The following is a 24,288-nucleotide window of genomic DNA, read 5'->3' on the forward strand; positions in this document are numbered from 1 at the left end:
AACTCGTCCAATCGATTGGAGAGAGATAGTTCTTTATTGAAGACCACTAACCTAGGCATTTAAATACAATAAAGAAATTTTTTTGATCGAACGGGCATTGCTTTGGATGACCAAAAAAGTGAAAGTCATTGGAAGCATCCATTTAAGGAAGAGTTTAAAGCTAAATGCTTAGGAGAAAATGTACTATGACCAACCATGTGGCGACCCATATGAATATAGAAGAAAAGAAGAATGACACATTATGGACTGCCTGATCGGTCCACAAGTGTTTGAATGATGTATTTTAGAAAAGATGTAGAACAACATTAAAGATTTTGATTTAGCCAGGATAAGTCTCCAAATTTTGTAAGGACCTATGATGTGATTAGTAGTTCATAAATAAAAATTGAAATATTTTTTAAAAAAATTAGTTGAATTTTCACTAAGATTTATAAAAGGATGAAAATTTCTTTACCTAGCTCAATGATTCAATTTTGAATATTGAAAAGTTATTTATTTAGTTACTTTCGTCTCATAGTGTAAAGCTCTTAACTCTTAAGGCTTCTACGTCCACACCCATGCACTCTTACACTTTGAAACGAAAATTGAAATTTGAATTTGGGTTTTTCAAAAGAAATCCTCAAGGAGCTAAGTATTATCAAGCTACTAGTTTCAAAATTTTATTTGCTTAGCTTAATGTTTGCTAGAGTCATTACTCTCATACTTTAAAATCATAATATTCATTATAGAAATCAAATTGAAGGTGCTTTTACATAGAATTGAAAATTTGGGGCTAAGTTCATAAAATTCTAGTACTTGTGTGTATGTATTTTGAAATCATTTGATTATACTTGGTCAAGTATATTTGAATTAGAACTCTATTACTTTAAAACCAAATTGACTTGTTTAAGTTGTTAGTTGTTGGATTTGAATTGTGAAATCTGTATTTTTATTATTAAGTTATTTTATGTGATTCTCCCAATTTTAAAAACCAATATGAAATTTACCTTAACCTTTAAATTTTAAAATCAAGTCACTAAGGACCGATAGAGCTACTACAGCTACATAGCGTAGACACATAAAATTGGATGTGTTTATCTACTTGTTCTTGTATAGTCTTCTGTAGGCAAAACCGACCATTAGCTCAACTTGATTGAGAAAAGTCTTGTGACTAAGAATTACTTGTTGATAAGCCCTTTACGGTCTAAATTATGTTGCTTACTTAGTAGAGACGGATTCTGTCGGAGTAGAGATAAATCACTCTTTCTTCATACACAAGTAAGAAACTCTTGTAAAACTGTTCTAATGTGTGCAAATGTTATAATTCTTGCTGGAAGTTAAACTCTAATTTCATTGCTTAGCTTGTAGAATCACTTCATCAACACTTTGAACACTTCATTGCTCTTCCAACACTGAGAATCTTTTTCTAGCTCTCACAGCTCATAGCGCTTTAACTTTTGGCAGCCTCTTCATGTGAAAGCAGAACCAAACCAAGGACAAGGAATCATTTGCGGCATTTGATTCTCCGGCCTCCCTTGCTTTTATCGTATTTTAGTTTTTATTTTTTATTTTTTTTTGCTTTAAAATACATTACTGAGACTTCAGAGTTCAGAGAAAACAATGAACCGATAAAATCCTCGTCTTGTTCAGTTCTGTACAATACAAATTACCTCCCTCACTCTTCAAAAATACTAAACAAATCCTTGCCCTTTATCATCCGCACGTGCGCCACCGTAAAACAGGTTACGTGTAAAAAATAAACTTCAATTCCAGGTCATCATGTCTTCGGTCAGCCAAGATCTCAGCATTTATTAATCAGATGGTCAATAAAGACTGTTTGACTTTCAACTGCCAAGGTGGCAGGTGAGCCACCTGTAACATGGTGGGCCCAACCAACGATGCTTTTTGGACTCTTGTCTGGTCTAGTTGCCTACGGGGAGCTCATAACCACAACCCGCCAGAGGGGAAAGGAGTTATGGAGAATAAAAAATAAAAGTAAAAGAGAAAATAAAGAAAAAGAAAAAGAGGCTGAAGACTGCTGTTTGCTACCGAACCGAAAGGAGAGGCGTCATCGAGCGATCTACGGAGAGAGAGGCAGAGGAAGAGCGGGTGCGTCGGAAGCGAAGCGATTGCAGAGGCGACGGTTGAGGAGGACAGATGGGCACTCTTCCGGTCTGGAGAAAAGCCTATGGCGCTTTAAAGGATACCACCAAAGTCGGCCTCGCCAAGGTCAATAGCGAATTCAAGGTAACCCTGTCGATTCCAATTTCTGTTAATCAATCTAAAGTTTGAACGACAACTAAACCTGAACATGGCGATGACAGGATGTGGATGTCGCGATCGTTAAGGCCACTAATCATGTCGAGTGCCCGCCCAAGGAGCGTCAAGTTAGAAGTGAGCAGCGTTTTTTGCCGCGATCTTGCTCGAATAAGAGTTCTTGATATTTGAGGATTTTAATTTTGTTTGAAAACTTCAGAAATATTGGCCGCCACCTCCGTGATTCGCCCCCGTGCGGATGTCGCCTACTGTATACACGCCCTTGCACTCCGGCTTGCGAAGACGCATAATTGGACGGCAAGTGTCTAATCCTCGCCCTATTATTGGACTTCGATCTTTCTGTTACATTGCTCTCCTTATTGCGTTCCTCGGATTTCGGGTTTTGTTTGTAGGTCCTTGCTTCTGGATTGAGTTGATCATTTCTTATCCGGAGGATCTTATGTTCCTTCTATTTATTGGGTTTTTGCTTATTCACTTTGTCCTCGTCTTACTCGTTCAGCCCTAGTCACTTTAGCTGCGGCTATGGCTAAATTCTTTAATTCATTTACTGATTTAGTTGGAAATGTGCTTTACTAAGGAGATGCTTTTGGACCATATGTAGATCTTGTTCAGTCTCTTCCCCAGGAAAAAAAAAAAGATCTTTTCGATTTGGAAATCATCACATTTCCCCCTCCATATTGAAGTTTTCCAATCTTTGAAACCATAACTTGTTTTTTTTGGTTTATTCTGACATGTCTTTGCTACATGTGCTTTAATTTACTCAATTGTTTGCGAAATTTATGTTCTTATTTGTCCAATTTCATTGGGTACTATTCTTAATCTTTGCTGCTTCTGTCCCTATTGGTGTTCAGCCCTGTCCTTTTAGTGTTTGATTCACATCCTACTCGATTTCATGCTAGGTGTTACCTTGAGTTGCATATAATCTATTGGTCTTGGATGAAACTCATTTGACTTGCCTATTTTCATTCTCAAGCAGCCAAATCACTTCAATATGGCAATTCAAACTGAAAGGTTTAGAGGCTAAATCCTTTTGACCTTAGACTAATCTGTCTTACGACCAAGTAGTACATCCTTATTTGCCATGATTCATTTTATTTGCGCTGGCTTCTTGATGGATAAAATTTTTTTTGCAACATCAATTTTCTGATTTTGAGAAAAGTGTGGCTTCTTGTCATCTCCTATGCGAAATATACAAACTTACCTTAAAAGGCTCCTAGAAGTTGGCGGAGAAGAATGTGGTTTTATTGTAACATTAGTTTTCATGTTATTATTTAATTTTCCTAACTTGAAAAGATTTTCTTATTTATATATGGCATAAAGAAGATTACAAGGTCTTTAAAAAAGACAAGCATTCCCACTAGCATGCATTAACAAACTCTTTAAGGAACTTTTAACAAGAGATGTTGATATCAAATCATTTTGCTCTGTCAAATTTGATGGTCGAAGAATTTTCTTGTCCTCTTTTTTTTTTTTTTCAAGTTTATATGCTATTAAAAATTAATCTATTATAAGATAAATAAAATTTATTCAATGATATATTATTCTAAACGCCGTTGAAATTGATTACTGTCCATTTACCAACACATTTGTACCAAATAAGGAAGGTTTTGGAGGTAAAAGTCTGTCATTTGGGTTGCTTTCGGGAATACCCTCCAAATTTTAAGGGATATCATAACCTATTTTAACACATATGAAATTCTAAATGAAAGAAAAGTTCTTGAATTTTCTCATCATGTGTTCACAAAGAGGAGAGGGTCTCATTAGGGGATTCCATTAATTAATATATATATATATATATTAAATTGATTTCATGTGTTGATAAATCACACACACACACACATATAGATGGATAGATAGATAGATTTACTCTTACTATAAGGGAAATCACTTCCTTTTTTTTGGTAATGCAATTACAGATAGTCTATTTTTTGTTACTAGAGGATTAAGTGAAGAAATGTGTATTTGTCTGCTCATTATTATGTATCTATGAAAGCTTTTCATACAAATTATCTTATTCATAAATTAGAAGGTCACTCTTAAGTTTTCAAAAATAAATTAGAAGGTCACTCTTAAGTTTTCAAAAATAAATTAAGCTCTAGTTTATTTAATAATATACCATTTTCAAAAAAATTGAATGATTTTTTTTTTAAAATACTAGTTTGAGTATTTTGACATCCCTAATAGGGGTGCTGGTAGGAAGAACCCAAATGATTTCAATTCAAAGTTTTCTAAAAAATCGAGAATACTAGAATATGATTGAAGGGAATTGGTGGGCCAGTTGTAAATGAGCTGATTTAACAATATAGATAATGAATGGTGTAGCAGAATGAAGGAGGGGGGGGGGGGGGGGGGGGGGGGGGGGGGTGGGTGGGTTCAAGTAGCCAAACATTAGATTTGGAAAAAGGCTATGATGATGGTGGTGGTGCTGAATGGTAGAACCTGCCTATATGTGATTTCGTAGTGCAGTTAAGTGCAGAGAAAAGAACTGCAATTTGGTATTTATGTGAGATAGGGAATGTAGGGAGGCACAAAACACATCAAGTAGGGTTGCTTCAAAGGATCTCCTAATTCTCTTGCATGCAAGAGAGAACAAATTTATGCTCGGGAATCAATTGCTAGTACTTTTTCTTATTTAAATGACAAGTACTTGCATAGGCCACTACAAGTAACTCTAACCTTCATGATTCACGCCAAATCACTCTTAGCAAACTACCAGTTCATGCCTGCTCTAACTTAACTAACCTCTCTCCTAAGCAAATTCACTCTGAACCCACTCCCAAGCCAAACTAGGGCTCACCACTCAATAAACCCAATACTTATTCTATTTAATGATAAGTTAAGTCAATTACATGGTAAAAGTTCTTAGATCTCTACTATATAAAAGAACCTTGTCCTCAAGGTTGAAATCCAGACATTGCAAGAGAAAGTCATTCAGATGCCTGTATGTATCACCTTTCTTTGGTAAATGCGCTTGCTCCATTGAAACTTCTTTTGGCTATTCAAAGTTTGTTGATTCTATCCTTTAACACTTCTCCTAGTTTCGTTGTTCCAAGATCCTTTACTTCTACTGCAAGTTTATTCTTTAACACCCAATTTTTTTTCTGACAAGACATTCCTAGTTCACCCCTCAATTTGAGTGGCATTTTCAACGTCATTTGCACCAACTTTGATGGTGCTGCATTAAAATCTTTGAATCCCGTCTGCCCAAAACTGACACTATCACCCTGGCAAATTTTTTGAGTTCATATTTGGCTGAACCCTTGCATACCATTTGTATCATGGTACTGCATTGTGTTACGAACCCTAATTAATGTACCTAGAGAGAGGCCATGTTGGCTTCAAGAGGTAGATGAGAGAATAAAAGAATTAAGCTCCTGCCTGAGCCTAGTAGGATTGAGTCATAATTTAGAAGTCCTTAGAGCCTAGTAGGATTGAGTCGTAATCTAGAAGTCCTTGGGAGATTATTTATGTCCAATAGAAAAGTCTAAAGTGGAATAGGAGGCTAGCAAGGTGGAGGAGACAAGTGGTTCCAAAGAGGGGTAAAATTGTATAAAGTAGTCTTAAAAAGTGGTGCTAGCTATGGAGCAGTGAAAGAGTCCAAGAAGATTCTAGAGGAAGAGGAACCGACTAGTTTAAGGGTAAAGAGTCCAAGAAGTCTCAGAAAGCTGTGCGAGCCAACAAGCGCAGAACTGTCCAAAGAATGCTCTAGAAGGGGCGCCAATTCAACCAAGGGGCGAAATTGTTCTATAGAATTCTCCAAAAGGGTGCCAGCTCAAAGGAAGAGTCTAGAAGCGTCTGGGTGTAATTTATGGCTTAGATCACAAGTAAGGGGGCGTTCAAACCATCAGTCTCACACAGGAAAAATTGTAGAAGTTGCTCTAGTTTCTAGTCTATAAATAGGAAGTTTTGTAAGCCTTGTAATCATCTCATATAAATGCAATCTCCTTATTAGCCCTGACTAACTTATCGGATTTGGCCCAGGTGTCTTGACCGACGATATAAAGATCACTTAGGCCACTAGACCTCAATGAACAAGGTATTTATTGGTACACGGAGTCTTGCCAACTCATCTACTCCCCTAAGGAGGATGACCTTTGGCAACGGTAAAAGTCCTTGGAACTATCTTGCATTCTTTTGATTATTAGTCTTCTCATTCCACTAGCCTAGCCACCCTTTCTCATCATTATAGCCCAAATATTAGTAGTCTATAGACCTTCCATTCATACACCCACGTCCATCTTAGAGTAGGACTATTCTAGTAGGGGAGATTGGCAACCTCTCTCTAGATACTCTTTCCTATTTAAGTGACCCACCCCCATTCCCTCAAGAACCAGTAACCATCTCTAGCCGAGCCACTCTAGTGAAATGACTATAGCAACGCTTTTTGGTCCTTTTATGATAGGGTACTCTGCTCGGTAGTCCACTTTGTGGGGCCATCCTTTTATCTTGAATTTAAAAAAATCAAAGCATGCGAATTGTGGCTGTAAACCAGAATTCTGAACCACAACTCTTCCCCATGCCTTGATGTCATTGTTTCCTGTTTTAGCATCAACTAATTGATGCCGTAAAAAAGTAGTGGTTTTAGCTGTGCTTAAACACCTCAGTCTTGTAGGCTTGTGCTTGTGTTTTTGGTGTTATGTTCTCACTTAAGGATTTTTCTAATTGGTTGATACGCTCGATAATTTACATTTTTTGGCCTTCCTCTGGAGCTCTAAACCCTCTGACTAATTGCCTTAAGTAATCTTGTAGGCACTAAATGTGCACCTGTAAACTGCCACCCTGTGCCTAACCAACCTTGTAGGCACTCTTGAGATAGAGAGGTGGTTGTGAGAGAAAAAAAAAACATGTCAAGTGGGTAACCTCTTCCATACAAGAAAGAAAAAGTTTTTTTGTGGGAATTAACTGCTTGCCTCCTTTGGTGCACTTTTATTTTTTTAAAAGACCATTACACCTTTTGGAGTGAATCCTACTCCAAATTTCTAAGTCTTACTAGTTGATGCAAAATTAGTCAAAGCAAACTACCTAGTTCATGTCATCTCTTGCTTAACAACCTGTTTCCTAAGAAAACTCTGATGTGACTATAGCCTCTCCCTATACTGAGGTGTCCAACTCACTAACCAAATTCTTATTCCAATTAACTTAAGTAAATGCGTACTAAAGATTCCTTACATTAGAGTAATTTTATTCTTATCTCTAAAAAGGAGCCATTAGCAAGACTTTTCATCATTAATAATCAAGATACAAATGAACTCCAATTAATGGGTGGTTATCTTACAACTCTTCCCACCACCTACCTGGGGCTCCTCCTATTTGATTGTCACCCACACAAAAGCCTTTGGTCCCCTATGATCGAGAGGATAGATCATCGCCTAACCACTTGGCACGGAATGCTTCTTTCTAAAGCTAGCCATCTTGTTCTCTTAAAGTCCTGCATTGTTGGCCTTCCAAACCATTTTCCCTCCTTCCTCCCCTACCCAACATCCGTTTACTATCAAACTGAAAGCATCAAGAAATGCTTACTTTGAGGGGGGGGCTCTCTAATGATGGTTTTTTAAGTACCATCTTGTCAACTAGAAGGATATATGCAAGCCAAAAACCCTTGGTGGTTTGGGGATCAGACTCATCAAAGACATGAACTCTGCCCTCCTTCTTAAGTGGCTGCGGATATTCACTTCCTCTCTGAAATCCATTTGGAGACCCATGGTTGCGGCTAAGCTTAAGCAAGATATTATCCTGTGGGTTTCTGGAGTATCATGCTACATGCTTCTTCTTTGTGGTGTTCCTTTTTCCTCTTGCTCCCCACCTTTGCAGCTGCTATCAGATTCTTTGTCAGGAATAGCCACCACACTGAATTTTGGAATGACTAGTGGAGAGGACTTGGGCCTTTCAATGCCTCCTACCCTGCCTTACATGGCCTTAGTCGACGCCCTTGATCTTTGTGGCTGATTTGTGGGTTCTGGTGGCTGCTGGAATTTCCACCTCTGGCGTGGTTTGGATGATTCAAAACTCGGGTTTGTGTATGCTCCTTGATGACCTCAGTCACATGAAAATCAGAAGCCATCTGATCTGGAGACCTGCTGATAGTGGCTCATTTTAGTCTGCATCTGCCTATCGTCATATCTCAGGTTGGATTGTGAGACGGTGTGCTGCTATCATGTGGCACCACTCAGCGCCCCCCCCCCCCCCCCACCCCCCCCCCTTCCAATGTCAGATTTTTTATTTGGAGTGCTCTTCATAATTAAAACCTGACTATGGACAATCTTCAGAGAAGAAGTAACTTTGGCCCATGCATCTAATGCCCCGTTTGCCCCCTTTGCAATGCTGATAATGAGAGCATTTCCCATCTCCTTCTCCACTACCCTTATGCCTGGAGGGTGTGGACTCGGCTGATCAATCTGATTGACCTTCAAGTCTGCCTTCCTAGTGATCTCTCTGCCACTTACCACTAAGGGTAGCATCGAGTCGAGCCGAGCCCAAACCTGCCTATGTTCGAGCCGAGCTTGATTTAAATATTTTGAATTTGAGCTTGAGACGAGCCTTGCCTTGAGCCTAAAATTGTTATTGAGCTCGAGCCCAATAATTTTAACCGAGTTCGAGCTTCCACCTATATTTAAAACTTTGTATAAAATGCATGTCAAATAAATTGTATATAAAATTATCTATACATTCTGCATAAAATTATTCATAAAAACTGCATTATTATGCATAGATTTTATTCAAAAAAATAATTCATCTCCACAAAATATAACATAAAAATGTATAAATAAATATGGCTGAAATATGTACGAGATCAAGATTGATGGAAAATAAAAAATTATCCTCGATTTGGCCTCATAAATCTATATGAAATTTTAATAAGAAATAACAGAATATATATTATAAATTCTAATAATTGAATTTATCAGATATGTATTACAAATTCATATATGCACACATTTTAAAAAGATATTGAACACCACGGTTACAATTGAATAGTTTAGAACAAAAACTATGTTAATAATTAAAATTAAAAATCTATATAAAAAATTAAATAATTTAAATTGTCTTACATAATAGTTTATAATAGCTGATGATGAGGCAAGGGAAAAGAGTCGGAGGTTCATCGATCGATGCTTGGTTCAGTTGAAACGGCACTAGGCATTTCGGCAGATTTTAGTCCCATTGATCTATCTGATAGTCCTGAAATGTGGGCCTCATCTAAGTTCTGCGGTGCTCAATATCTCGTGGGACTACAACCTAATATGTGGGGTAGGTCTTACGCATGAGCAAGCCCAGGTGCGGTGTCTCCAATTCGCAATTCGCAAACCTTCAATTTAAGTGGAAAGCCCTTCGTCTTTCGATCCAAGAGCGTCGCTCAAGAGTTCAATTCCCTGGAAGCAGAAGTGTGAAATGTGAGTAGAGTGAGGGAAGGCAAACCAAAGAATGGTGAAGGAACGATAGCGAGGAGATATTGGGCTACGGAATGGAACCTTCCTCTTTCGTTTCTCCTCCTTCCGCGAAGCGGCCGCTCGATCCCTCTTCCGACACTCATCGCGTTGACTATAACGGCTTTGCATCCTTAGCGAAGCGACGCCACCATTCCTTGATCAGGCACCCTCTGCCGCCTCCCAAACTCTCTCACGGTGAAACCCTCTTCTGCATCCTCTACCTCGCTGACTAAACGGGTGTCATTATTGGCAAAGGTGGGGCCATCATTCACCATTTTCGATAGTCTATCGGCCCGATTTTGAAGCCTCGAGTTTTGAATCCATAGCTTGGCGACCTCTTCCCTCCCCCTGATTTTCGAGAAGCAAGAATGAAAATATCGAACTTGAAGTTGACCCTGACTTCCGAGAAACAAGAACGAAAATATCGAACTGGAAGTCGAAGGGTCGAACGATGTTGAAGACGACTCATCGACTCCCGCTCCTGCCTCCTGCCTCTTGGGCCGCTTGTTAAGTTAACGAACCGGCTCGCGAGCTTTAGAACTGAACCATGGTTTGGTCAAGCTCGGCTCGTTAACTTAAATGAGTTTTTTTCTGGATCTCGAACTCGGTTCAAGATCCAGATAAAACGAATCAAACCGAGCCGACCTTGAGCCGCTCGCAAACCGGCTCGGTACGATGCCACCCCTACTTACCACCTATTGCTTGGATCCCCCCTCCCCGATTGATGAAGCTCCTCCTCTCGGCCTACTTTACCCACATCTCTTGGGGCTTATGGAGAGAAAGGAACAACCACCACTTCAGCTGTAAATTCTTCAGTGCTAACGATGTCTCTAGTGGCGTCAATGGTCAGGGGTCTCCCCTTGGTTCCACTGTCAGAAGGAATTTCAACACCTCGATGAGATCCCCTTTCTGTAGCAATTGGCGAGCCACCTCTTAGATGTCTATTCCTTCCAGTGACCCCACTATGCAATAATGGAAACCCCCTCCCCCTTGCGTCCTCGAACTCAATTTTGATAGAAGTGCTCTTCGTAATCCCGAACCTACTAGTTTTGGCGGGTTCATTTGGGATTCTTCTGGCTCCACTCTCATCTCGTATTCTGGATTAATGGGGATTTTGGACTCCACTTTTGCTGAGCCCATGGCCCTTCTCCAAGGCCTTTTTGTATTTTGTGACCACTTATCTTTTTTTTTGAGAAATTATCTGGCCCCCTTATTATTGCAGGCAACTCCAAAGTGGTGATATGCTGGTGTTTGTCCTCCTACGCTGAGCCTCCATGGTAGCATTGGGCTACCTTCCACGACATAAGGAACATTTCCTCTCTATTTTCTTGTTTTTGGTTTCACGTTCCAAGATCATCCAACTCCTTGGCTGATTCTCTTGCTAAGCGTGGAGCTTCCCTCCAATCTCTTGTTGTAATGGGAATGCTCATTTGATTGTGTTTTTGCCCCCCTTCACTTAATAAATCTCACCCTTTTCAAAAAAAGAAGAAGATAAAAATGAACTAATCTGTTTAGTTTATACCCAAAGAGCATAAATTTGAATGTTGACTGGAACAGAGATTTTATTGCGTGTTGATCTATTAAAAACCATCATCTAGGCTTGAATTGTGTTTTTCAATTACTAAGTTGAATGATTTCATTAGTTAGCTTACCACAGGATATTTAAGAAATATCTAAATAAGTTAATTACAATTTTATATACAACGCTGTAAATATCAATATCCACTTATTCAATACTTCAGTTTGTTCTATAAATTTCATAAATGGGCTTTGACAGCCAAAAGAGTCGTCTGGGGTATAGCTTGGTTTTTCCAACCTTTGCTAGATTAAACATTCTGTGTGATGCACTAAAGTTTAAGTTCCAAAGTTTAGTCTTAGATCAGCTTACTTTGCAACTTCAAATTCTAGCCTGTCCCCATATTTTAGTTTTCTGAGCATGGCATCTGTAGATTTGCCCGTTAACTGTATCTTCTGTGTCTTTTCATTTTTTATTTGTTCTCCGTTTGTCCATTGTGTTCTGTCTGCATTCAGAGTTTTATGTATCTTTCTTCTCTTAATATAATCTTGCAACTTGGATGAGAACATCACATAATCTGTAAGTGATATCTAAAAAGGAACTGTGTTTTTATGTGCTACTTGTCCATGATGTGTGCAAAATAATGCTGCCTTAGGGCTAATGCATGGTGTGAGCCTTTTGTCACTGGAAAGTCCTTGTGTCCTCATTCGTGGTTCTTATGCTGCATGTATTATCCTTTTTCTTCTCTTTCAGGATGTCAACATATCCTTTTGGACCAATCTTCTTCCTAATGTCTACTAAATGAAGTCTCTAGTTACTCCATGATATGCCCTCTGTAAATCAATGAAGTCTGTGCATATGTTCTCCCTCACATGTTCTCTATTTACAGTATCTGCCTTAAGTTCTTTCGGGTATGTTTGAGGTTAATAGTTCTGTAGTCTAGTACTGATATTGATTTTATCCGTACCATTTACTGGATCACCTTTGGGCAAAAAGTACTTCTGAACTGCATGTGTGTAGTAACCTTATTTGTTATGTTTTTTTTCCACGGAAAGTGAGAAAATGGAAAATTAATTTCTACATTATTGGAAGATTCTGAGAGAGAAAATTCTGCAAAAAATTGACAGAAATTATTTAGTAGTGTTATTTATGTGCAGGTAGTTTTTGCATGCTATTTTCTAGTTCCTTCATTCTGTATTGGCTACAATATTACTGAAAAATATCATCTCTGAACAATGAAAACCTCAATTTTCGCTAAACTGGTTAGTAAATTAACTTCTTGCTATGGTTTTGAGGTTGAGATGCTTTCAGTCTCTCTTTTTCCATGCTTAAAGTTTTCATTTTGGGGCCATAACTGTGCAGGTCGCACTGAAAACACTGATAGTTATTCATAGGACTCTGAGGGAGGGGGATCCTACTTTTCGTGAAGAACTTCTGAACTTCTCCCAGAGGGGCCGGATACTACAATTATCAAATTTCAAAGATGATTCAAGTCCTATAGGTCTCTTCTTGTCCACATGCTTTCATTATCTGTTCATCTTTCCTTTTTGGGTGGTGTACATATGTTCCTTGCATCCAGAGTGAACTTTCTATCATAAACCCAAAATTTTGACTCATCATTTCTTTTCCAGCTTGGGATTGCTCTGCATGGGTTCGTACATATGCGTTATTCTTGGAGGAAAGACTAGAGTGCTTTAGAGTTCTGAAGTATGACATTGAAGCTGAGCGTCTGACAAAGCCTGCTGAAGGGATCGAAAAGGTGTAGTTAAGTTTTGCAACAATCAATTGGAGGTCCTTATTTTTTTTATTTCTCTTTTTCCTTTGGTCCTATTGTATTATTTTTTATTTAATTCCAGGGGTATAGTAGAACCAGGGATCTGGAAAGTGAAGAGCTATTGGAACAGTTGCCTGCTCTCCAGCAGATTCTCTATCGCTTGATTGGGTGCCGGGTATATTTCATGTCATTTCCTGACCTCAGGTTCTTTATGCCAATTTATGAGTCTTTCTGTATTGAGAATACTTACATTGATTCTGACTTCACAGCCAGAGGGAGCAGCTGTTGGAAATTATGTCATACAGTACGCTCTAGCTTTGGTATCCTCAATCTTGTCTTGCTACTGTTTATATTATATGGGAATGCAATATTTCTAGTTTGCTTCAGTTAAGGCATTCATATTGCAGTGGCTCAGAATATTTTAGTCAAATTGTAGGTACTGAAGGAAAGCTTTAAAATTTATTGTGCTATTAATGATGGCATCATCAATCTTGTTGACAAGGTAAGCATTGTCATACTTATGTTTATGTTTAGGGTATTCTATAATGATATCCATTTTCTGCCTTTATCTGATAGTTTTTAATTTTCAGTTTTTTGAGATGCCAAGGCATGAAGCTGTCAAAGCCCTTGAAATTTACAAACGGGCAGGCCAGCAGGTACTGTATCTTACTCTTTACTTGATTATGTTTGTGGAAAAACCTTTTTATAGCTAGTGTCTACTGTTGAAGCCTTCATTAAGTACATTTTTTTATTTTTGAGAAAGCTTCATTAAGTACTCAACATGCTTGTGCAACGGATATGCAGGCAGGGGGCCTTTCTGACTTTTATGAAATTTGCAGAGGCCTGGAACTTGCCAGGAATTTCCAGTTTCCAGTATTAAGAGAGGTAAAGATGCTTGTATGCTTTTAAGTTTTTCTTACTTCAGGATTCAAATGAAAATTTGTTCATACTTTAATCTTTTCTTTTGTCTTGATTAGGGACTTTGAATTTAAACTTAACCTGTATTTTCTGTCCTTTCTTCAGCCACCACAGTCATTTCTTGCAACAATGGAGGAATATATAAGAGAAGCACCACGAGTGGTTTCTGTTTCAAGAGAGCCATTGGTTAGTATATGCATTGAAGTAATGGGAGATTTCTCTTCCTTTTAAGCTTGTGGGTTATAATCCTATGCTATCCATTGTATATTATTAGGTCTTGCTTTACCCTGGTGTGGTTTGGATATGTCTACAGCAAGAGTGCTTTTTTTTTATAGTGTATTGTGTCTGTATCTTTATGGAGTAGGTAGATTGTTGAGGTTGGTGAGCAAATGTTATAAGGTCTGATTTCTGTAGACAAAGTTTTTAGTCAAGGACATTTACTAGAGGGCATGGACATTCTTACCTTTTTGGTACTAGAAAGATATGCTCATGCTGAAATTAATGGTTTGAAAGGGTTTATGCCCTCTACTAAGTGTTGTTTTAGAAGCTTTCTTAGAGTGTGAATGCTTTAAATTCCATAATAATCAAGTGCTCCTTTGTATTAGCAAATTACTGAATGTAAGTATGTGACGGAACTTGTGTTTCTTCATGTTGATGAGGAATTTGGTCTTTGGGCTGATAGCAGGGACTGGCCTTTCCCTTCACTTTGTAAAGCTAATGCAATTGGTCATCATGTACCAGGCTTGAGCTTGTTAATATCTGAAACCGTTTCCCCTACGTGATTTACCCTTCAAATGATTGCTGCAGTATTAGATAACAGGAATAATGTCAAGCTTCTTTTTCTGCATTAGGAATTCCCAGAGAGACTCCTCTTGACTTACAAACCTGAAGAGGCAGCAACTTCACCTCCTCATGAGGAAGAAAAGCCACCTGTGGAAGAACCAAAAGAAATGCCTTCAGCTGCAGATGTCCCATCTTCTCCACCTGCTCCTCTCAGCTTGGACACTGGAGATTTGTTGGTGAGTCCATGTTGAATGTTGACCTTTACTGTATCAGTCAGTAAATTACTGAACTATGTTAATTTATTTCTTTCTGTCTAGGGACTAAATACTGTTAGCCCAGATGCAACTGCTATAGAAGAAAGCAATGCTTTGGCACTCGCCATTGTTCCATCTAGTAAGTGACTTTGTAGTAGGACTCTCTGTTACATTTCAAATTTGCTATTTATGGCCTTAATATTATGAACCTTTATCATATAGTTATTATTTGTATTTATCTTGGCAGGTGTTGCATCCAATGACTCTCGTTCAGTACAAGCGAAAGAATTTGATCCTACTGGATGGGAACTTGCTCTTGTCGAAACTCCTAGCAACGATAATTCCTTGCTAACTGAGCGGCAATTGGTTAGTGCCTGCCATATTTTATCCTAAAGTTCTTGTTTTTTAGTTTACTTTTTTTTATTTATTAGAAAACTAATGGCAACAAATTTTTTGTGTCTTTTTTTATTGGGATGTCAAAGCATAGAAAGAGATATAATAGAACCTTATATTTGCGTTAAGCAAATCTCTGTTCTGTTTCTTTAAAATATATTGGTGTGGCATCGGTCTTAGAAATACATCGTCTTCCACGCATGCCCCTTTCATATTTAGATGCTTCATGTTAGCATCTTACTGCACTTTATTGATAGAAATTTTTTCTTTGGCAGGCTGGTGGATTGGACAGTCTCACTCTCAATAGTTTGTATGATGATGCTGCATACAGATCCAGACAGCCAATGTATGGAGTACCAGCCCATAACCCGTTTGAGATTCAGGATCCTTTTGTTTCATCAAACAGCATAGCTACTCCACCAGCGGTTCAAATGGCAGCGCTTGCTCAACAACAACCTTATGGCCAATCAATATTGATGCAACCGAATCCTTTTGCACCTAGTAATGTGATGATGATGAACCAATCAAATCCATTTGGAGATACCACAGGTTTTGGCTCCTTTCCTATGAATCCCCCCCCTCCCCATCAGAATAATCCATTTGGAAGCACTGGTTTGCTGTAGATAGACTAGTGTGAGATTTGAAATTTCCGATTGGTGGTCGTTGTATTCTGGTATATAAAATGCGGCTGAGTCACTCAGTGGAGTGTTGTCTATGATTGTATTTCCTCTATCCATAAAGAGTGGCTGCAATTTAGGTATGTAAAGACAATCTGCTATAGATTTTTGTTAGTATGGTAATACTGGAAATGAGTAAAATTTGTTGTCAAGTTATTATCAGATGTATCAGTTTCTTGCCCAATAATTCTTCCAGTCTTCTGATAACAAAGAGAAACTTTCAGCATCAAAACAAATGATCAGAAGTCGAAACTTGAGCCAACCTGAGCGATTCAACTCATCTATCATCATAAGAAAGAAGCCCATAGAACACGTGGTAATGCCAGGCCTAGGTAACCGGTGGAGCCCTAGAAATGCTACGGTGGTTTTGACCTTTCTAGTGGCTCTTAGAGATATATCCAGGCATTGAAGATAATGAATGGAGCTTGCTCCCAATGCATTATAGCCGTACCCATTCAGTAGCTTCGACCCCAATATGTCCATTTCTTTGCGGGCTTTCCTGAGGCGAAACAAAAGGTACCTGCACAGAAATTGGTAGAAGAGCGAATGCTCAACCAAATCATAGTTCAATTTTTTTTTATTATAAATACTATTATAACATATTATGAAGAAAAAACGAAAATGGGTATTTATTCAAAACCATTTTTTTAAAACTTTTTCTGTCTCAATGATCTGGTTTTTCAGTCCTTGAATCAGAAGGATCTGATTGAGTATAAATGGACAAAACTAGTATTGTTTTTCATATGAATGTTTTTTGTTTGATTATTGAATAAAGTTTATGCATAATTATGTATCTTTTATGAATAATTTTATACACAGTATATAGATAATTTTATGCAGGATTAATATACAAAGGTTATGCCCAATTTTTTGTAAAATGTATGTATAATTTTATATATAATTTATTTGACATGTATTTTATGCAAAGTTTTAAATGTAAATTGGAACTTGAACTCGGCTCAATTAAAATTTTAGACCCGAGCTCGAGTTCGAAATATTTAAATCATGCCTAACTCAAACATAGGCAGGTTCGAACTCAGTTCGATTCGATGCGACCACTACTTCCAACAATGATCTCCTGCTTTAATACCATAATAAAAGTAATGATTTTCGTGGTGGAAGAAGTGAAAATAAGGAGGAAGAGAAGGAAAGAGAAAAAAAGAAATAAAAAGGGCAAAGAGGCAAAGAAGGCTAGTTGGGTTCGTGCCCCCAACTCTATTAAATAATAGGTTCAGGATTAAAATTATAAAATTACCCCTATACACTTAGTAAAACTTATTCTCAGTATATCTCCCTAATGAACAAGAAAATTTAATCACTAACGTAACTCAATGAATAGAACAAGATTACATATAGAAATTAAGGCCCGGATGTGGTGAAATAACTAAAATACCCCTGAAGGATAAAATAACCAAACTACCCCTAAATATATTTTCTAACAAAGAACAATATAGAGAAATATGCAAGGATTGAAATTCAATCTCCATTAAAAAAGAAGAAGCATACAGACAAATTAGAGGTAATTCCACGACAGAGCAGTAGGCAAATTGAAACTACTGCTAAAGTTAGAGAAAAGAGAAAGAGAAAATATATACCTATTCTGATTTTAGTTCTTAGCTTTCTTCAACAGCACGAAACGTCCAATCGCGCAGAAAAAGCAAAACGAACAAACAGTCCCGGAACATAATCACGTTCAATCCAACTAATTCGAGACTAGTTACATAAATTTAGGTATGCAGTCGTTGGAGCGTCCCCCTTGTACTAACCTTAGATGAGACTAATTTTAGGCAAAAAACCGAATTTTTACTGCGTCATTTTATTGGCTCTATTCCAGAAATTTTCTATTAAGCGGCCATTGGCATATGCACTAACCTAGTTACGCCATCTATTAGAAAATTTTCACCTTGGAACGGACCAACTGGTGTGAATCATCGTTCTTATCCGATTACTTCAAAAATTACTCTACCTCTTTGTGTATTAACGTCATTGTTCTTATCCGATTACTTTAACAAACAGAAGCAGAAGATGACAAGACGACTTCATTTTAAAGAATAAAGAATGTCTAAACCTAATGACTATATTCATTTAAGCATACATTTGTAACAACGTTCATAATAACGAGCATCTCCTATACCATATAATCCAGTTATTCCTGCCCAGGATGACCCATCAATCTAATCTGTAAAAGGGTAAAGCAGAACCCTAGTCTTACGTAAAGCAATCACAACAATATCAATCAACTATTTTGGGTTCAACAGACCTTTTCCTTGCATAATGCCAAACCATTTTATGGAAAGATGAAGCAGGATCCTATAGTCACATTAAGCAACCAGAAGAACCAACCTACCATCATTTTGTAATCACTAGCACTTTTATGCTCATAATTCCTATCCATTTTATTGAAACTGAATCATTCCACCCCTGAATTTGGTGAACTTTTTATATCCAAACACATACGTATGGAGGCATGGAAGTATGAAAGCATGGTGCTGGATGATGGAAGTTTTGTTACAAACTATCTGTCTTCCTGATACTTTCTGATATCAGAAACAACAGCTGAAGTAGCCTATCTTTTTTTTTTCCAGAAAAAAAAACACGAAACAGAACGAACAAGACCTAAGATTAATCTTACCATCAGATGCTGCCATGCGAAAACTTATAAAAAGGCACACAAACCCTCCTCTTAACTTGCTGTTACCGCCTTTAACATTTCTCAGTTTAATTTGAACTCATCCCAAGGATATATCTGCGAGCTAATTTAACCTTTTTCCTCTGCCTTGCATCTCACCGACCACACAAAAGAGTAAAGCCTAATAGTTGTCAACTTCTCTTCTAGAGCCACAATCAGTAATGCCTGCTCTAGTTCTAACCAGATTAGAAGGACTGGGGGGTAGCGAACATTGCATAAAGTTTCTTCCAATCCCATGATTCCATATTTGGAGAAGCTAAGAAAGCACCAGCAGCAATGGCAACTGTAAGAACAAACACCCCACTCTTCATGCAACTAAAGCCACGTGCTGTTCTCGCCACTATCACTTTACAATACTTGTCTGCTTCCTTAATGGAGGCTCTGTGGTTGGCCTCCTCATCACCATCCAAGGCCTGCTCATTCTGTTGCAAAAATCCATAAAAAAAAAGTCAATATCATACAAACAGTTTTCAATTAAAAAACTCATGTGGCTAAATACAACGTTGAACAGTATTATTCTTAGACGGGTTATCATCTCAGCCTTAACTTATCAGAGAAGTCTGATATCAGCAGAAAAAAAATTTGGCCACATTGATAAATGGGCTCAACTGTCTGGATTAGGCATATCAAAAACTGGTTGGATGACAACAGTTATCAAAACTCAATTCTGATCAACTATGATCTCTTCATATTGTGTACATAAATCAAAAGATAAAAAGCAGAGCCGAAACCTGAGCTGAAGAAGTATAAATAACATAACACTCATACTCCATGACAATGGTTGTACAAAAAATGAGAGTATAACGAAACCAACAAAATAATTTTGATGCTTTTCCAGATCGAGGTTAACAGTCACATACAACAAAGAAGACAACTAGGCATAAAATACTTACAAGATATGTTATATAGGAGAAAAAAATCTTGTCATTTTTTAATATCAAGCCTGTTTAAGAAGGTCAAGTATGACATAATTATCATGCATTTGACTGTTAAGTGTGCAGTGTGTCTTGTGCAAAGTGCGTAATTGCACTTAAAATATGGTTGTAGATACAGATAATCATCAAATGCAAAGACAACACACTTTATGTCATTTGTTAAACTCCTCAAGAACAACACTACATTCACGTCATGAAACTTTTTTATTCTCCTTTGAAAATGGCATCTACAAATTCTTTTTTTTTTTTTTTTGGAGTATAGATGTGTACAAATTATAAATGACAACCATTTCCCAAAAAGAAAAATAAAAAATTAGAGATGTCCGAAAAAGGTATAAATGAATTTTAAGTTCCACTCACATGAAAATATATATGCCCACCATCATGATCATGTAGTTTTGTCTATTCAACTAGCATTTTGTGATGCAAATAAGACTTCAGAGGGTAGGCTGAAAAAACCTATCACCTCACACGCATAGGACAAATGTTATTCTTACATCCAAGAGAAAAAGGCAGTTACCTTCTGCCTGAAAACTCTGACCGTCTGCCTCAGAGTGTTAAAAGGAGAAAGTTTGACAGCATGTTGCTTCCATTCATCAGATAATTTCTTCAATACTTGGACACTTACTTCTATATTGTCCCAATATAGTTTCTCCTGTTTCAATTGATTAGGATAAAAAGAATAAAATTTCCCCCACATGATGCCATCAAGGACAAGGCAACTCAAACTTCAAACTGGACAAATAACTGGTATAATCACTCACCCACTGCTTGTAACAATCAATATTTTGAGTCAAACACCAGATGAAAACATTTGAAGCTTCTTTAGACAGTTCAGGGTTGTCTGCAAAACAAAAATGATCTCATTTTCTATGGAGCTGCAATTTCTTTTCCCTAGTAAATAAAACTGGCATCTCTGCTGAACTTACTTTCACTTATTGCCTCAACGATGATAGGGAAAAGCTGGTTAGATAGTTGTTTCATAGCTTTGGTTCCAGGTGAGCCTGATAAAGCCACCTCTTTTAGGATGGGATATACTGCCTCAAACCTTTCAGTAGCCTATGCCAAATCAACATGAAAGCAACCTCCTTACATTCATATTCTCCACTTTGCACTTGAATTCATAAATGAAACAAAAGATTAGTTGAACAACCTTGACACGAGCCGATGGTGCAGGGAAAGTAGCTCGCATTAACAGGACAAGTGCAGAGGGTGGGACCAACCGGTCCCCCTTGCGTACCGCACCATTCAATAGAATAGGTCGTGCTTTTGGTGCTGACAAAATTCTGTTATAGCAAAATGTAAGAACAACTGCAGCAAACCTATTTATACACAAAAGAAGAAGACACGGGATATTTAAAGATAGATAAGGTGTGTCCAGACATGCATGCTCACCTTTCCACCAGCTGCAATATCAAGTCTCTTGACTGTGGATTACAACCTGCTTTGCTGCCGATCATTGGCAAGAGGTTATGCACCCAGGCATACATCCCAATGACCAGGTCCCCTTGGGAACCCTATACAAGGTAAATTTTCAGATAAATGCTAAACAGAATTTATTAGCAAACAGAATAAGCACCATATGTCCACACGCAAGTGAGTCAACTTTACCTGAGCAATCATCCATATGATAACTGGAAGCTTATCTTGTCCTAAATAACTAGGATCCTCCCTCAATATGGGCAACTGATTGACCAAAACATCTGGTTTCCGACGTAATACCATTGCTAGAACCACAAAAATAGCTACCTGGGGTTCCAGAAAAAAATTATTGCTCAAGCCAGGAATGGGGAAAGTAATAACTAAAGCACATTGAAGCTTCTCGTAAATGAAAGGAAAAAATTCCTACAATACCGGTAAATACCCTTATTCTTCTCTTTGCATGGTATAAATTACTTACATATTTTGCTAAGAAAAAGAGAGTTATGTTTTTGTTGCTCCATTGATAAAGGACCATAAAAGAAAACCATGACAATGTTAGGTATTATTTCAGAATTTCTATTGTTCAGTATAGAAGAAACTAAGAGCATAGAAAAAAAGCACCCAAAAGAACATAGGGACAAGCAAAAAAGCACCCAAAAGAACAAAGGGACTTACCTGAGCCTTTGATGAAACATGTTGAACTGTCTTTTTGGATCCTTTATGGGTTCCTAGCTGATTGGCCAAGTCCCCTAGGATGCTATTCAATGCCCACAAAGCAAAGGAACCAAGTGCTTCAACAGAATGCTGGCCAATCCAATCAGCCGAGGTCTTGTAAACAGCTTCAGAGATGTAGCATAGAGGTGTCTGCAAGACGAAATAGATCAATCAACTCACAGCACCTTACTCGAAAACTCAAAAAAAAAAAAAAAAACGCAGACTTTACACGACATAAACGTGAACTCAAAAGCAACTAAAAACACCATGGACAGTTATATGAAAACCAGTTGAAGAAAGTATAGGGATCGAAGATATCTCAAAGGACTAATGGGAAAATCCGTTAAGAAGATATATTTGTTAAGATGAGTACATAACAAACAACAATAAGGACTATCAAAAATAGGGAACAAAAGAAGTTATTATGGTGAGAACTAAACTGGCAAACAAACCATTCAACTAGGTTGGGGCAAGGAGAAATTTAAAACATTAAGCTGGCCATAAAATGCAGAACAGATAGGCTTTTTTTTATTTGGAAAAATAATTGGGCATAATTGATAAGCTATTGAGACAATATTCCAGCAATTAAGAGTTCAGACCTGACAGAAGCCTAGAGAAAAAACAGTTCTTAAAGCAATTTTTCATGTATAAAATGGGATATGGATGTTAAAGGTTTTTTTATTTTATTTTAAATGGGATGTTAAAGGTTATGAACTGGATCAGCATGAGGATGTTATATAAAGGGATTGCAGATCACAGATCGAAGCCCTTATTTAAAAAAAATTGCTACGAAATGATAACAACTTTCCAGGAATTTCATAGAATAGTAATAATAAAAGAAGTTGCAAACTCACATCGGCGATCTTCGCCACAGGTGACTCCTTGAACATTTTCGTCCATGGAAACTGCGCCGCACTAACCGAAGAAAATGCCCGGGCAAAATAATCAGCAAACCTCATCAATTGTATATCCTGATTCCCCTCGTACGAGCTCTACATCACAGAGATGAAAAAAACAATAACAATAAATCCGTAATTTAGCACAAAAAGTAAGCCCACACGCGACCAATTTAAATAATATTACAGAATAAAAAACCGAAATTTACGAACTTACAGAAACTTCCATAAGATAAGCAGCGAGATCAGACGCGTCGATCTTGGACGCGGCTTCAGCGACAGTAACCTTAGGTTTCTTAGGCTTCTTCGCTTTCGTCTTCTTCGTCTCAGGTTCATTAGCACCATTAGCCGGCGCAAATTCAGTATCGCTGTCCTCGTCGGATGCGGGAGCAGGCTTGGGTCTGGGAACAGCAGCAGCCTCCTCGGCGGCCCTCTGTGCTTCTAGGACTCGGCGACGGCGCTCCTCGGTCTGCTGCTCCAAGGACCGGAAAACATTAGGCTTATCGGCAGCTCCATTAGCCCGGATCCCGTCATGATCAGGATCTGCAGCAGTCTTGGCATTCTTCCGCTGGCGCTTGGGGTACGTGACTTTCTGCCAGCCATGAGAATTGGCGCCGGCGTTGCTAACAGCGATCTCATCCTGCTCATGGAGAAGATATTCGAGGGAGGCCTTTTCATCCATGGCTTTTTCTTTTAGCCTCTTTGATACAGAAGACAGAAGACCGAGGAGGGAAGAGAAAGAGAGAAGAAAAAGGGGAAAGGCCCGGTCGTCGGAGGAGGTTTTGACATTTAAAGCGAGAAGGGGTAGAGCATGCCCACAAAGTTGGATTTAATTACTGGAGAGGCGAGTGACGTTTTGTCTCTTGATTGGATTAGACAAGCGTCAAGAAGGAAAGACAAAAGCTTGATTTACCAAATAGGATTTGCTAAAATCTTAGAATTACGAAAATAGGCTTATCTGTAACAACTTCGGTTAAAGAGAAACATCCGATTTGCAGAAACAGTTTTGAATCTTTTTATGTTTGGATAAAAGCGGACTCTTCGAGGTTTATATGTGGATACAACTCACGCTTCCTCCTTTAGAAAAAGTAAAATTGCCATATTTACTCTTATAATAATTTGTTATATCTTTGATCATCCACTTCGTGTGGGGTTGTTTAATTATTTTTCATGATTTGATCATCTCATAGTTATTAGGGGTGGGCTCACTTATAAATTGGATCTTTATCAAGTTATTGTGTTTAGAATTTTACTACTCCTTATCGACGAGAACAATAATAATAATCGCGAAAGAAAAAAAAAACAAACACGAAAACAAACAATAAGATTTATACAATTCGCCTCAAGGTGAGACTACGTCCTGTCTTTCGCTGTTGCAGTAATCCACTATAAAAATGAAATAGTTACAAGAGAAATCGCACACTTACATGTGTTTCTTTCTAACCTCTTGGGTTGCAACTGAAGATGTTCCTTGGATTAAGATGATAAAAGACAGCGGCCCCCCTCAATTATAAAGAGAAAATTAGGGTAACCGTGATACAAGAGTAAAATTCTCAAACTGTCCTTAATGAAACAACAGTTAATATACTGTGGATTGACCAACTCAGTATAAGGCGTTAATCAGGCTCCATAAC

At 38.0% G+C, this 24,288-nt stretch overlaps 2 protein-coding genes across 2 annotated transcripts; one reads left to right on the top strand and one right to left on the bottom strand.

The window, feature by feature from the left end:
* Window positions 1-1,992: 1,992 nt before the first annotated feature.
* On the top strand, window positions 1,993-16,171 carry LOC137945406 (putative clathrin assembly protein At2g01600). Its single transcript, XM_068791288.1, has 15 exons — window positions 1,993-2,226; window positions 2,304-2,373; window positions 2,456-2,553; window positions 12,562-12,700; window positions 12,831-12,958; window positions 13,056-13,148; window positions 13,243-13,293; window positions 13,410-13,475; window positions 13,564-13,629; window positions 13,778-13,858; window positions 13,997-14,077; window positions 14,743-14,910; window positions 14,992-15,067; window positions 15,176-15,294; window positions 15,597-16,171. The coding sequence occupies exons 1-15, from the start codon at window positions 2,137-2,139 to the stop codon at window positions 15,942-15,944; spliced, it is 1,674 nt and encodes a 557-aa protein (XP_068647389.1). The 5' UTR covers window positions 1,993-2,136; the 3' UTR covers window positions 15,945-16,171.
* A 2,301-nt stretch (window positions 16,172-18,472) lies between these two features.
* LOC137946348 (uncharacterized) lies at window positions 18,473-23,410 on the bottom strand. The gene is made up of 10 exons (XM_068792606.1): window positions 22,872-23,410; window positions 22,613-22,750; window positions 21,720-21,908; window positions 21,234-21,371; window positions 21,018-21,139; window positions 20,776-20,908; window positions 20,552-20,681; window positions 20,387-20,466; window positions 20,143-20,277; window positions 18,473-19,109 (listed from the first exon to the last, which is right to left on the bottom strand). Exons 1-10 carry the CDS (start codon window positions 23,334-23,336, stop codon window positions 18,873-18,875), a joined length of 1,767 nt encoding a protein of 588 aa, XP_068648707.1. The 5' UTR covers window positions 23,337-23,410; the 3' UTR covers window positions 18,473-18,872.
* Window positions 23,411-24,288: the final 878 nt, after the last annotated feature.

This window comes from Aristolochia californica, unplaced genomic scaffold, assembly GCF_029961685.1.
Source record: "Aristolochia californica isolate CCGP_79_NKW_82.1479 unplaced genomic scaffold, dmAriCali1.0.hap1 SCAF_12, whole genome shotgun sequence".
NCBI classification, from domain to species: domain Eukaryota; kingdom Viridiplantae; phylum Streptophyta; class Magnoliopsida; order Piperales; family Aristolochiaceae; genus Aristolochia; species Aristolochia californica.

What these genes read in the sequence shown, in the direction of transcription:
- LOC137945406 (XM_068791288.1), top strand. Translation starts at nt 2,137, where the DNA reads ATGGGCACTCTTCCGGTCTGGAGAAAAGCCTATGGCGCTTTAAAGGAT. An exon ending in AGGTCAATAGCGAATTCAAG is followed by an intron (nt 2,227 to 2,303) that starts GTAACCCTGTCG and finishes TGGCGATGACAG; the next exon opens with GATGTGGATGTCGCGATCGT. An exon ending in ACTCGCCATTGTTCCATCTA is followed by an intron (nt 15,068 to 15,175) that starts GTAAGTGACTTT and finishes TTATCTTGGCAG; the next exon opens with GTGTTGCATCCAATGACTCT.
- LOC137946348 (XM_068792606.1), bottom strand. Translation starts at nt 23,336, where the DNA reads ATGGATGAAAAGGCCTCCCTCGAATATCTTCTCCATGAGCAGGATGAG. An exon ending in CTGTGGCGAAGATCGCCGAT is followed by an intron (nt 21,909 to 22,612) that starts GTGAGTTTGCAA and finishes TTCGTCTTGCAG; the next exon opens with ACACCTCTATGCTACATCTC. An exon ending in TCATATGGATGATTGCTCAG is followed by an intron (nt 21,140 to 21,233) that starts GTAAAGTTGACT and finishes TACCTTGTATAG; the next exon opens with GGTTCCCAAGGGGACCTGGT.